Here is a 15,252-nt window from a genome sequence, read left to right on the forward strand (position 1 = left end):
CCAGGATGTAAAGATACAGTGCTGACAATGGAGGATAGTTGACTAAGTACCCAGTCCCTGGAAAGCTATTCTCTCTGGACAAAGGACTGGTCCCTGCTCAGAACAACTGGTTTAGCAGGCGGGAGCTTGCCTTGTCAGCAAAGTCACCTGGCAGGAGGCCTCTGACCCAGCAAGAGACTGAACAAGGAATTTGAAAGTTTTAAAAGAGAAGTTATTCTGCCCAGGGGACATTTTCTACAGTTATGAGGGAGAAAAGACCCAGCATATGTAACAGTCAGTGACAGGGAAGGGAACCTGTTTGCCTTCCTGGACACACATGGTTCCCACAAGGACTCACAGGGGAAGGGTGAGCTAACGAGGGACATTGTAAGATGTTTATTGTTTTGTATGATTTGTACTCATTCGTGCTTTATACCAGTAAGCAGAAGAGCAGTACAGGGCTAGACTCTGAACAGTGTTTCTGCATGTTAAATGCTGTACAGCTGTTGCATGTCTCAAGAGAGAGTTAAATTGTAAACCAGCAGCTTCACAACTTTGGAACGGGATTCTGGGACAGGGTGTGTAGGCAACTGGGGCATCAAGGCAGTTGGGGATGGGGGGGGGGGTCAGCATTGGTCCTGGGAGTCTAAGGAGCTCCATTTCCATTTCCATTTCATAGCAGACAGAGTCAGTGCTCAGGACATGTGCCAGAGAGGCCTAGGGAGAAAATAGTGTGGGCAGCCTGCTGAGACACAGGGAAGCTTAAATAACGGGATCTACAGGGTTGGGTTCCCCTCTCAGCAGTGGACAGGAGCCACCAGCTGAATTTGTGACACTAAAATACACTGTTTAAAGGCAAATATCTTTTCTGAGATCCACAAAGCAACATTTTTTTTTTTGGCATATTCTGCATTTATTCCTCTCAATTTCTCCTGACATTCATGAGTGCTCTGCAAGCAGAATGAATGCAAAATGTGCAACAGAAAACTGCACTATGGATCAAAGATGAGACTTTGTTCTCTAAATAATGAATACTTTTTTTTTCTCTATTTCTCTCCTCAATTTGTTCCATTAGTGGAAACTCTCTCTTCATCATAAAACATGGTTTCTTCCTCACCAAACTTTAGTCACATATGGCCATCATTCAGGATGGAGTCTTAGATTTGCATTATATAAAAAATTACCTCTAGGAGAGAATTGCTAGTGCTTGAAAAATATTCAAGGTGGGAAGAGGTCCTTATTTATTTTATTTAAGATAAAAGGAAAGATGCCTGATCGCTCAGCTAATCAGGAAGAATACTTTTCAATTTCCCATCTAGATCCTAAGCATATCACTTCTTCTGATACTGGAAGCACAAGATCTCATGTCACTCTTATTAATTATTATTATTATTATTTGTATTACCATAGTGCCTAGGAGCCCCAGTCATGGACCAAAGATGGAGCTTTGTGGAACCCCACAGAAAATTGGAGAGGGGACAAAGAGGACCCTCCAGAGAACACACTAAAAAGTGATTAGAGAGGTAAGAGGAGAATCAGGAGAGGATGGAGTCATGGAAGCCAAGGGAAGACAAAAATTCAGGAGTAACAGAATGGTCTAAGACTTTAAAGCCAGAAGGGACAATTATGCTCGTCTAGGCTGATCTCCTGCACATTGCAATCCACAGAACCTCACCCACCCACTCCTGTAATAGACCCATAACCTCTGGCTGAGTTAGTGAAGTCCTCAAATCATAGCTGAAAGACTTCAGGTTACGAAGAATCCACCATTTACACTAGGTTAAACCTGCAAGTGACCTATGCAGAGGTCGAAAACTGCAGCGGAAGGCAAAAACTCGCAGGGTCTCTGCCAATCTGACCAGGGGAAAAAATTTTTCCTGACCCCAAATACTGCAGTCAATTAGACCCTGAGCATGTGGGCAAGACCTACCAACCAAATACCTGGAAAATAATTCTCTGTAGGAACTCAGAGACCTCCCCATCTAGTGGATATTTGCTACTAGCAGTCACAGATTGGCTACATGCAATTGTTGGCAGTCTCATCATATCATACCATACCTCCATAAACGTATCAAGCTCAGTCTTGAAGCCAGTTAGGTTGCCCCCCACCCCTATTCTCCTTGGTCAACTTGTTAAAGGTGGCTGATAGGTCAAGAAGGATGAGGATAGATTATTGGTTCTGAGATATGCCTAGAAAGAGGTCTGTCTGTCTATTTCAGTATTTACATAATGTGAATCACTTTCATATCTTGAGGCAGACCACCAAAACCATTCAAATTATTCCCCATTTTAAAATAGCAATGGTTACAAGCAGTCTTTTTAGAGAAAGGTATTCTCTTGGTATTATCCATCAGGTGTCTTCATGAAACAAACAGAAATCACTATTTTCATGATGCCCACAAGTTGCTTTTTTTTTTTTTTAAGACAAAAAACTCTTTTAGATGTGTGCATAATTATCTACACAACCTCATGTTCCTGTGGTTACAGACCTCTCTTCCTGCTGTGTAACTATTTTATTTTTACACTTTTATGCTTTACTTTATTTAGACTGCAAACTCTATGCAGCAGGGATTAGATCTTCATCTGTAAAATACTTTTGTGGTAATAATATTACTTGTTAATAATAATAATAAAAAAATCAAAAGCTGCCTTGAATACAAAGAGTCTTGCAAAGTCAATTGTTGGAATTTTAAATCTCGTCTTTTGAGAAAAAACTCTGTAGTAGATGAACACAGAATAGAAGCTATTTTCCGAGGCATAACAGGTACTTGCATGGGACTGACCCATTCAGCTACTCTGCCAAACTAAAGTTATTATTATATCCACTCACTGCAGATACGACAAGCACAAAACGTATAAATATATTAATCCCAGATAATAGGTTATCACTGTATGAAATACAATTCCAATGAATATGTGTTTTTTTAAAAAAGCTGATGGACATTAAGGCCCTTATACACCAAAAAATTTAAATCTTTTCTGATTCTTTACATTCTATAAAAGGATGTCTCCAAGAGAAAGTAAAATGTAATATTATGACCAGTCTGCCCCATCATCTAGTATGGTAAACAAAGGCGCTACTCCAAACACAAGCATAGAGAGGAAAAGATTAACACATTGACATAGAAAATATATAGCTCAGTTCATAGGAATTCCATTCATGAATATGTACTTTCAACAATGACTAATTCTACTGATTACAAAGCAACAATGTACTAGTCATAGCATCTACAAGTTTTTAATATTCTACTCTAACAGACAACTACCCAGAAGAGATAGGATTAATACAATTTATCAGAATGTGCTGTAACTTCATGTGATGTAACTGAACATTTGAACTTCCCAATAAGGCTAAATTTTCACAGTAGCTACACACATTTAATAGTTTTGAGACTTTTTTCCTATTACGAGCTGATACAAATGGGCTGTATTTATCATGACCTACCATAGTAAAACAGTTTGAGCTTGGTGATTCAGATTTATATAATTTCCTGAACTCTGAGAAAGATCCCAAAGATTGAATCCCTTGAGAATTAATTACATCCATGATCATATTTTATTGCAAAAAAGGTTATGTGCAGTGCTTTAAGAAGATTCTCATTTCACCCAGCTGTAGATTAAAAATGAGGATTTGTTTTAGTCTTACAAGCATTTTGTAATTCATGATATTTCTTTCACCTCTAACCCCAACCCTGAAATCGCTGCTGCATGGAACCTCCTGCAACTTGATTATACTTAATACCATATGTCCACATTTGAAAATCTATGTCTATGAATAGGTAAAATCTGCCACCTACTGGTCAAGCAAATAATTATTTTGTCAGCATTACATGAGGATGGTCATAAAGGCAGGAAAATGTACTTATACTTTGTAAAAGCTCAGTATTTTCTTTACAAGGACAAATGGTTATAAGAAATAGTTTTAACAACAAGACTCATTGTAATCATCTGCTCACAGCTCCAGAGTACTAGTAGATTGTAATTACACACACCTGCCAATAAAATCATCTCTTTTGCCAGCATCTTTGTCCCACACAGTAATATCAATAATTCCACCTCGCTCTTCATAGAGATGAAAGTCAAATTGCTCCCTCCACTGAGGATTTAAATTTTTTGGCACAATCTGAAAGGAGAGTAAAGAAAGTCATTATTGCATTGTGCAGCCATGTTCTTCCTGAATAGTGAAATTAATTTTTAGATGCTGCCCAGAAAGTCTTATTCACACAATTAATGGCTTTAGTGATGATTTTTTTAACGGAAAAAAAATAAGGCTACTGAACAACCCCATTCCCCTGTTGGACACAGTACCAACCTCCAGAATCTCACAGTTCATCACCACTGAAAGTCTGTAAAACAATGAATTTGCCCTGGGAACTGAACCATTTTTCTCTAGAGTAATGATTCCTCATCTTGAGTGACAGGAAAGTGACAAAGTTGTCTTTCTAAAACAAAACCAAAAAAAAAATTTAAAAGAAGGCCACCTGAAAATGACAAATAGACTGAAATTGAAAGCACTTAACCAGCAACTTCAGTTAACCAGCTTTGCATGATTTCCTCCTCTTCTTCTTGCCATTATAATGTTTGAGGTTGTAGGGGTGGGGATAATGAATTTGCCAAGCTAATTTTTTGTTTATTCTTAATTACAGAACCAGATGCAAATACTTATTTAAATATGAAGTCTTCCTTTATTGTTGAATTCAGGTTGAAGTAGACAGCTTCAGTAGTAGACAGCAACACTAGTTCAGGGGTTCTCAAACTGGGGGTCAGGACCCTTCAGGGGTCGCGAGCTGTCAGCCTCCATCCCAAACCCTGCTTTGCCGCCAGCATTTATAATGGTGTTTAAAATATATTTTAAAGTGTTTTTAATTTATAAGGGGGATCGCACTCAGAGACTCGCTACGTGAAAGAGGTCACCAGTACAAAAGTTTGAGAACCACAGCTCTAGTTATCTTTGAGAAGAAGAGGTTATTCACCTTGTGCAGTAACTGCAGTTCTTCAAGATGTGTCCCCCTAGGGGTGTTCAACTTCAAGTATGCATGTGCCCCATGAACCTTTGATCAGAGATTTTAATTAGCCGTGCTTGTTCGGCCCACACGTGCTCCAGACATCCTTATGCCTCGCACTCAGGATACATAGAGTGGCACAGGCAAACTACCCTCAGTTCCTTCTCTGCCATGAATTTCCTTGAGACAACTCTGAAGCATAGGAAAGGAGGGCAGGTAGTGGAGCATCCATAGGGACACAGATCTTGAAAAATCCAGTTACTGCACAAGATTGAGTAAACTCTCCTTCTTCAAGTCATGTTCCTATGAGTGCTCCACTTCAGATGGCTCCCAAGCAGTATCACTGGAAGATGGAGGGAGCTTCAGAGTTGAGTCCAACACTGAAGATAGCACTGAATTAGCAAGCACAGCATATGATCTGGCATCGTGAACCATGGCATAGTGTTTGGAGAAAGTATATATTGAAGACCAGACGGCCTCTCTCAAGAGTGCCATGGAAGCAGACTGGAATCTTGTACAATGGGCTAACACCCTACAGAGAAGTTGAATGTTGGCAGCCTTGTAACAAGAGATAATACATCCAGAAATCCACTTAGAGAGTCTCTGAGTGGAGACTGTGGAGACTCTGGATTTGTCTGTAAATTAAACAAAACATGGAGACTTTCGAAAAGACTTGGTTCTGTCCAGATAGATGGCTAATGCCCTTCTGACATCCAAAGTATGGAGGACAACTTCCTCTGTGGTCTGGTGTGGTTTTGGAAAAAAGACTGGAATATAAACAACCTGGTTGATGTGGAATTCAGAAGATACCTTTGGTAGAAACTTTGGATGCGGTTGTAACAAAATTTTCTCCCTGAAGAATACTGAAAAAGAGATGCAAAAAGAAAAGGAGTACTTGTGGCACCTTAGAGACTAACCAATTTATTTGAGCATGAGCTTTCGTGAGCTACAGCTCACTTCATCGGATCCGATGAAGTGAGCTGTAGCTCACGAAAGCTCATGCTCAAATAAATTGGTTAGTCTCTAAGGTGCCACAAGTACTCCTTTTCTTTTTGCGAATACAGACTAATATGGCTGTTACTCTGAAACCTGAAAAAGAGATGGTCTTCCATTAAACCACCCATTTCCCCAACTCTTCGGGCAGGGCTGATGGCCATGAAAAAAGCCATTTTCATGGACAGGTGAAGAAGGAAACAGGTTGTCATAGGCTCAAAGGGGGTTTTCATGAGATAATTAAGGACCAAATTTAAATCCTATATAGCAGTGTACTCTCTAATCTGTGGGGAAAGGTCCATCAACTCCTTGATGAATCTTGCTGTTGTGGGGTGAGCAAACACAGAGAATCCCTCAACAAAAGGAACGAAAAGCAGCTGCAGCTGTTAAGTGAATCTTGATGGAAATCATGTAGGGACTTGACTTTATCAGTTCCAACAGATAGTCAAGAACAGTGTAGAATGAAGGAGGAACAGGTGAAAAGTGTCATCGGGTACACAAGTGGTGAAATCTTTTCCATTTCTGAAGGTACGGGTTTCACGTAGATATCTTCCTGCTGTTTAACAGTACCTGTTGTACTTCTGCAGAACAGAAAGTCTCAGACCCTGAAAACCATTAAGTAAACAAGCTCTAAAATGAAGTATTCCCAGGTTCTGATGAAGAGGTGACAGAAGTCCTAAGAAAACAGGTGAGAAATGGATGGCAGTTTTGATGCCAGATGAGACGATTCATATAAGGGTACCAGAATGGTCTCATACAAGGTAGAACAACTAAAATGGTCCCAGCTTTGTTGTTTGATCTCATTCAACACAGTCAAGACAAATGGTGTTATAGGATATACACATATAAGGCTCTTCATCCAAGCAATAAGGAAGGCATCCCCCAGGGACTGAGGATCCAGTCCTCCCGTAGAACAAAATTTTATGCACTTCCTGTTGGTGGTGTTGGAAAGAGGTCTACTTCTGGGAACCACCAGGTCATAAAAATGTGTCTGAGAACCCACAAGTCCAGTTCCCACTCATAACCTTGAGAGAAATGCCTGTTGAGATTGTTGGCCATGATCCTTTTTACTCCTAGGAGGCTGAGATGAAGATATGATTGGCTATTCACCAGTTCCATAGCTTTCTTGATTTGGCACAAAGACATGGGGATCTTGCCCCACTCCTTGAGTAATGATGTAGAACACTCAGGCCATGTTATATGTCACAATCTTGATGGATGTGCCCCTGATTAATGGAAGGAAGTGGATACAGGTGTTTCTGAGAGCTCTAAGATCGAGGAGAAGAGACGCCTGGGGTGTCAGCAGTTGGGTGCAATTTCTTGCCAGGAGGATCATTTGAGTCTTGTTAAAGTCATAAACCTGTCCATAGGAAGGTAAGATCTGGCTGTTGTAGCAACCAGAGAAGCCCCTCTGAAGTGTATTTATTGTACTGAGGTCAAAGGGGACTTTTCAATATTGAGTTGAAATCCTAGTCTGAAGTACGGGGACATTATTGTCTGTACTGCAAAGAAAACCAGCCCTTGAGCAGCCAATCATTGGGGTAAGGGAAACAGATGATTGCCAGTTGACATTAATGAGTAGTCTTTGGGAATACCCTTGGGGCAGAGGAGAGGCCAAAGGGAAGCACTTGATATTAGAAGTGATCTTGTCCGACTGTAAAAGAGAAATCTCTTGTGAGAGGCATGAATAGCAACATGAAAATATGCTGAAAGTCGAGGGTTGCAAACCAATCCCTGGAATCTAATGATGGAATTGTAGCTGCAAGACACACCATCCTGAAATTCTGTGATTTCACAAAGGCAGACAGGATCCTAAGATCTAATATTAGTCTCCATTTCCCATACTTTTTTTGGAACCAAAAATAACTTGGAATAGAAGCCCTTCCCCTTGTGCTGGATTGGAACTGGTTCTATGGCTACTACGAGTAGGAGAGAGATGACTTCCTGTCTCAACAACAGTTTGTGAGATGGGCCCCTGAAAAGGGTTGGAGATAAGATGGTTGGAGTAACCCATTGTTATAACCTCCAAAACCCATTTGTTGGAAATAATCTGTTCCCAGGCAGGTTGGAAATGGGAAAACTGATGGCTAAAGGAGTGTTTATTCTCAAAATACCCAGCCCCTCAACCAGACCATCATCATGGCTGAGGACGACAGTTCGGTAGTGGTAACAGTTCTGTTAGGGTGTCTCTTTTTTGATATCTTGATCTCTTTCTTGGTGGCTCTACAGATCCATGATACTTTGAAAACTAGATCATTTGGGATCTCTGTGTGGTTTGAAATCTACTATATTTTCTTTTTTTGCAGGCAAATATATTTAGAGAAACATGAGTGTGCTCTGAGTCTTTTAAGGTATGTTAGGATTTATTTGTGGACTCTGAAAAGAGCACGAGTCCATCAAAAGGCAGGCCCTTCCACAGTCTTGGACCTCCTTCGGAAAACCAGATAATTGTAATCAGGATGCTCAATACATAATGACAGTGGTGGAGATGGGAAGAGCCATAGTTGACTGCATCTAAGAAGGCTTGCGATGACGTCTTTGCTAAGAACTGACCTTCTGCTATGATGGCTCTGAATTCAGGTGTTCTCAGGTGTTCCTCTCAGGGAGATGTTCAATAAAGCTGTTGAATTTACCATAAATGATGTGGTGATATTTTGCCATCATAGCTTGGTAATTTGTGATCCTGAATTAGAGAGTCACTGCAGAGTAGTAGTTGTGACCAAATAGATTAAGTCATTTTTGGTCTTTGTTGTAAGGCTCATTTTTTGCATGGCCCTGTCTGCCACATTCATTGATTAAAGAATTTGTTGGTAGGTGCGAGAATAAAAACCTCAGAATTTTTGGCTGGCATGGAATATTTTTGTCTGCCCATTTATAGACAGGCCATGCCATGACAGGGGTCTGTCAGATGGTTTTAGCAGATTCCATAAGAGCCTTATTGACTGGTAATGCAATTTGGCCAGAGACTGTCGAATGTACAATGTCCAAAAGTTTATGTTCTGACTCTTGGATCTCCTCTAAGGAAACTGAAGTGAGTCAGCAACATGTTTAATCACCAAAGGAGGTGGTTGAGGCATTACAGCTTCTTCTGGTGATGACAAAGATATTTGTATTGGGGTGGGGGTGTCCCCTTTTTGTCACCTCTAGCCTCTTCCTCCTTGAAAGTTTCCTCTTGAGGATGAGGAGGAAGATATGGTCCAGGAGAATCTATTTTTATATGTTCCCCATGGGAGTAGCTAGGAGCTTTCAAAAACTGCTGGAGATAGAGAGCCCAGAGGTCCCAATATGGCTACTGAGGGGGACCATAAGGTAGAGGAGAGGACATCCAGTGTTTGTCATAGTAATGAAAAGGGCCATAAGGTTATTTCTGCTTATACACTTTCCTCTCATGGTGGGTGGCCCAAGAAATGTCCTCTCCATGGTATATTGGAGACACCTAGACAGAGATCTGGGCATAAGAGAAATCATTCATAATATAGTCCAACAGTGAGGTAGAACTAAAGATAAAACCATGTCTGCCATGTGCAGCAGGTATTGGAGAAGTCAGAGTCACCAGGAAAAGATAAGATCTCCATGACCCAGAAGATCTTGATACTGACAAGCTAAGTTTCCTCTAACCTGTGCAGCTGCATAGCTGCCTATTAAGCTCCATGCAGGGGCTCAGGGCTGTGGCTGAGAGAGGCGCCTCTCCCTGCTGGCCCCAACACAGACCTGCCACAGCAGAGAGAGGCTCCTCTCCCTGCTGGCCCCGACACAGACCTGCCCTGGACTTGTGTGACCTGGGGAGAGGCGCCCCTCTCCTGGCCCCAACCCAGCCCTGACACAGACCTGCCACTGCTGGGAGAGAGATGTCTCTCTCCCCGGCTCCTGAGCCTAGGTGCTGCTGCGGGGAGAGAGAGCTGGAGGGAGTCCTCTCTCCCTGCCATAGCCTCCGGGCAGCCTGCACCCCAAACCTTTCATCCCCGGCCCCACCCCAGAGCCCACATCACCAACCGGAGCCCTCACCCCTCCTGCACTTCAACCCTCTACCCCAGCCCTGAGCCCCCCTCCCACACTCCAAACCCCTCAGCCCCACCCGAACTACATGAATTTTGTTATGTGCACCAATACGGAGGTGATGTTTTACACATCACCTCCGTATTGGTGCACATAACAGAATTCATTCCTCACATGCATGGGAAAAATTAGAGGGAACACTGCTAACAAGTGCTTGGTACCCATTAGCAATGGGGACTCCAGTTCTTCAGAAACAAAAAGACCATTGGAGAATCTGAATTCTTGCGGTGCTGAATGTATCTGAGCTGAGATTAAGTGAGGCTCCACAACATCCAGGGTCAATACTAATGTTGTTGATTGCTTTGCCATTGTCTGTCTCAATCTGAGGGTGCTGATTGTTTTGGAGGTGCACGTCTAACAGACAGTGCCAATACCAAATATTCTGATGTTGTCTGGTGCATTGGTGTAGCAGACTGGGATCTCAGTTTGGGTATGAAGGTGGATGTTATCAGCCTTCTAGAGTCAGAATGCTTGGGGTCTGCAGATGGTACTGGTTTCTAAGAAGCAGATTTCTTGGGCTTTCTGCTCAGATCACGTTTCACTGGTACTGAAGCATGCTTGGTACCATGGTTGTCAGAGGAACTCAAAGCCTTGATGAGCTCCTGGTACCAGAACTACTAGGAGCCTCAATAGTACCTATTCCAGGACCTTAGGTCTTCTGGTGTGACTGAGATTTCTTCAAAGAAGGATCTCTGGTGGGAGACTCAGAACTTCTCTTTCTTGGAGCCTTGTCAGAACCTTCACCCTTATACTGTGAAGGTCTCTGTCACCTTGACACAGAGGTTGATGGGGTACTAAGTGCACTTGAAGGCTGATGTACAAGAGGGTGCTCCAAACCCAGGTCCGAAGCTGGTATCAGGGCTTCCTCTTTCATAAGATGCCAAAATTCAGTATCTCTGTTTTAATTTCCAGATCTGCTATTAATAGTAGTACAGATCTTACACTTGGATAGTACATAGGTGTCCCCTAAACAGTACAGGCATAGCAAACCACCTTTGCTAACTGGGGTGGACCCCCTGCCGGAAAGGTAGTGCTTGAAGCCTGGGGACCTTGGTATAACAAGTGATAACGACCCCTGATAGCTGCCCCTCAAAGTCCTGGTCTACACTATGAGTTTAGGTCAAAGTTAGCAGCGTTAGATCGATTTAACCCTGCACCCATCCACACAACAAAGCCATTTTTGTTGACTTAATGGGCTCTTAAAATCGATTTCTGTACTCCTCCCCAACGAGGGGATTAGCGCTGAAATCGACATCACCGGGTCGAATTTGGGTTAGTGTGGACGCAATTCGACAGTATTGGCCTCCGGGAGCTATCCCACAGTGCTCCATTGTGACTGCTCTGGACAGCACTCTCAACTCGGATGTAATGGCCAGGTAGACAGGAAAAGCCCCGACAACTTTTGAATTTGATTTCCTGTTTGGCCAGTGTGGTGAGCTCATCAGCAGAGGTAACCATGGAGTCCCAGAATCATAAAAGAGCTCCAGCATGGACCAAACGGGAGGTACTGGATCTGATCGCTGTATGGGGAGACAAATCTGTGCTATCAGAACTCCATTCCAAAAGACGAAATGCCAAAATATTTGAAAAAGTCTCCAAGGGCATGAAGGACAGAGGCTATCACAGGGACCCGCAGCAGTGCTGCACGAAACTTAAGGAGCTTAGGCAAGCCTACCAAAAAACCCAAGAGGCAAACACCCACTCAGGGTCAGAGCCCCAGACATGCAGCTTCTATGATGAGCTGCATGCAATTCTAGGGGGTGCCCCTACCACTGCTCCACCCCTGTACGTGGACTCCTGCAAGATGGGGAGTCTCACGCAACAGGGATGAGGATTTTGGGGACGAGGAAGATGATGAGGAGGGGGAGGGTGAAGATAGCACACACCAGGCAAGTAGATAAACCGTTCTCCCCAACAGTCAGGAACCAATACCCTCCCAACCTGGGCTCCCAGACCTTGAAGGCGGAGAAGGCAGCTCTGGTCAGTGTACCTTTGTAAATACTTGTAAAGACTTGGCATGCATTCGTGGCCAGTACAGCTACTGGAAAAGTCTGTTAACGTGTCTGGGGATGGAGCGGAAATCCTCCAGGGACATCTCAATGAAGCTGTCCTGGAGGTACTCCCAAAGCCTTTACAAAAGTTTTCTGGGGAGGGCAGCCTTACTGCGTCCTCCATGGTAGGACGCTTTACCACGGCAGGCCAGTAGCACATAGTCTGGAATCACTGCATAACAAAGCATGGCAGCCCGTGGTCCTGGTGTTTGCTGGCATTCAAGCAACATCCGTTCTTTATCTCTGTGTTATCCTCAGGAGAGTGATATCATTCATGGTCACCTGGTTGAAATAGCGGAATTTTATTAAGGGGACATTCAGAGGTGCCCGTTCCTGCTGGGCTGTTTGTCTGTGGCTGAAAAGAAATCACCCCGGCTGTTATCCATGCAGTGTGGGGAGGGGTGAAGCGATTATCCCAGAGAATTGGGTGTGGGGGCGGTTTAATTGGGTTTGCGCTGCACATTAACCCAAAAACATCAGCCCCTCCTTTTAAATGGCCAATGTGTCTTTTTCAGTTTTAATCTTCCTTTTTTAGCTCCCGCAGCTGCAAATGTTTCAACACTGCGACTAGCATCTCCGTTCCAGGGGCAAGCGCAGATAAGAAGGCGAAAAAAACGCACTCGCGATGAAATGTTCCCTGAGCTCATGCAGTCCACCAAAATTGAAAGAGCCCAGCAGAATGCATGGAGACAGACAATCGCAGAGTCCAGGAAAGCACAAAATGAACGCGACGACAGGAGGGACGCGCAAGAGGATAGATGGCTGGAGCAACAGGAGAGGTGGCAGCAGCATGATGAAAGGAGGCAGGATGCAATGCGGAGGCTACTGGAAGATCAAACTGATATGCTCCGGCATATGGTTGAGGTGCAGGAAAGGCACAGACTGCCACTCCAGCCACTGTGTAACCAACAGCCCTCCTCCCCAAGTTCCATAGCCTCCTCACCCAGATGGCCAAGAATGCTGGGGTGGGGGGGCAGCTCTGGGCACCGAACCACTCCACCCCAGAGGACTGCCCAAGCAACAGAAGGCTGGCCTTTAATAAGTTTTGAAGTGCAGTGTGGCCTTCTCCTTCCCTCCTCCTCTCATCCACCACCCCACCTGGTGCTTCCCTCCTCCCGCACCCCTCCTGGGCTACCTTGGCAGTTATCCTTCTATTTGTGTGACGAATTAATAAGGAATGCATGAATTTGAAACAACAATGACTTTATTGCGTCTGAAAGCAATGATCGAAGAGGGGAGGGAAAGGCGGTTGGCTTACAGGGAAGTAGAGTGAACCAAGGGGGCGGGTTTTCATCAAGGAGAAACAAATAGAACTGTCACACCATAGCATGGTCAGCCATGAAACTGGTTTTCAAAACTTCTCTGATGCACAGCGCACCCTGCTCTGCTCTTCTAACCGCCCTGGTGTCTGGCTGCACGTAATCAGCGGCCAGGCAATTTGCCTCAACTTCCCACCCCACCATAAATGTCTCCCCCTTACTCTCACAGATATTGTGGAGCACACAGCAAGCAGTAATAACAATGGGAATATTGGTTTCGCTGAAGTCTAACCAAGTCAGTAAACTGCGCCAGTGTGCTTCTAAACATCCAAATGCACATTCTACCACCATTCTGCACTTGCTCAGCGTATAGTTGAACAGCTCCTTGACTACTGTCTAGGCTGCCTGTGTATGGCCTCATGAGCCATGGCATTAAGGGGTAGGCTGGGTCCCCAAGGATAACTATAGGCATTTCAACATCCCCAATGGTTATTTTCTGGTTTGGAAAGTAAGTCCCTTGCTGTAGCTGTTCATACAGACCACAGTTCCTGAAGATGCGAGTGTCATGTACCTTTCCCTGCCATCCCACGGTGATGTTGGTGAAACGTCCCTTGTGATCCACCAGTGCTTGCAGCACCATTGAAAAGTACCCCTTTCTGTTTATATACTGGCTGCCTTGGTGGTCCGGTCCCAAGATAGGGATATGAGTTCCATCTATTGTCCCACCACAGTTAGGGAATCCCACTGCAGCAAAGCCATCCACTCTGACCTGATCATTTCCCAGAGTCACTACCCTTGATAGCAGCAGCTCAGTGATTGCGTTGGCTACTTGGATCACAGCAGCCCCCACAGTAGATTTGCCCACTCCAAATTGACTCCCGACTCACCGGTAGCTGTCTGGCATTGCAAGCTTCCACAGGGCTATTGCCACTCACTTGTGAACTGTGAGGGCTGCTCTCATCTTGGTATTCTGGTGCTTCAGGACAGGGGAAAGCAAGTCACAAAGTTCCATGAGTTCCAAAGTCCTTATGCACGCAAAAGTTTCGCAGCCACTGGAAGTCATCCCAGACCTGCAACAATATGTGGTCCCACCAGTCTGTGTTTGTTTCCCGGGCCAGAATAGGTGTTCCACAGCATGAGCCACCAGGATGTCCAAATTGCCGGGGCCTGTTCTTTGAGAGAAGTCTGTGTCCATGTCCTCATCACTCTCGTCACTGCGCTGCCATCGCCTCCTCACCTGCTTTTGCAGGTTCTGGTTCTGCATATACTGCATGATAATGTGTGAGGCATTTACAATGCTCATAACAGCCGTGGTGATCTGAGAGGGCTCCATGCTTGCCGTGGTATGGCGTCTGCAGGAGAGAAGGGTTGCAGGGGAAGCGGTGGTTGGATGACCAATTTTGCAGTCCTACTGCACCATCTGCTGTCAGGACACAACAGCTGAGCGGGCTGCACGCTTGCCATGGTATGGTGAGACAAGAGCAGCCGAGCAGAGTTGCAGCAGAAGCGGCCCTGTGAGACCACCAGGAGAGCAGAGTGGCAGCGGAAGCAGTGGATGACAATGACGACGGTTAACAGTCCTACTGCACTGTCTGCTGAAAGCAGTATGGGGGCCGCATGGAAAAAAGGCGCAAAATAATTGTCTGCCGTTGCTTTCATGGAGGGAGGGTGACTGACAACATGTACCCAAAACCACCCGAAACAATGTTTTTGCCCCATCAGGCATTGGGAGCTTAACCCAGACTTCCAATGGGCGGCGGAGACTGCAGGAACTGTGGGATAGCTACCCACAGTGCAACACTCTGAAAGTCGACGCTAGCCTCGGTACTGTGGAAGCACTCCACCGACTTAATGCGCTTAGTGCATTAGTGTGGGGACACACACAATTGACTGTATAAAATCGCCTTCTAA

The 15,252-nt window shown here is 44.5% G+C and overlaps 1 protein-coding gene across 1 annotated transcript in view; it reads right to left on the minus strand.

Annotated features, from left to right (window-relative positions):
* The window catches only part of MCTP1 (multiple C2 and transmembrane domain containing 1), a gene marked incomplete at its 5' end in the record, with an annotated part of 448,993 nt that overhangs the window by 184,771 nt on the left and 248,970 nt on the right, over positions 1-15,252 (minus strand). The window contains one exon of the mRNA XM_084628516.1: positions 3,972-4,102. Coding sequence (XP_084484642.1) covers positions 3,972-4,102 — 131 coding nt within the window. The remainder of the gene's footprint in view (positions 1-3,971; positions 4,103-15,252) is intronic.

Source organism: Lepidochelys olivacea (genome assembly GCF_965140295.1).
Source record: "Lepidochelys olivacea isolate rLepOli2 genome assembly, chromosome: 5".
NCBI classification, from domain to species: domain Eukaryota; kingdom Metazoa; phylum Chordata; order Testudines; family Cheloniidae; genus Lepidochelys; species Lepidochelys olivacea.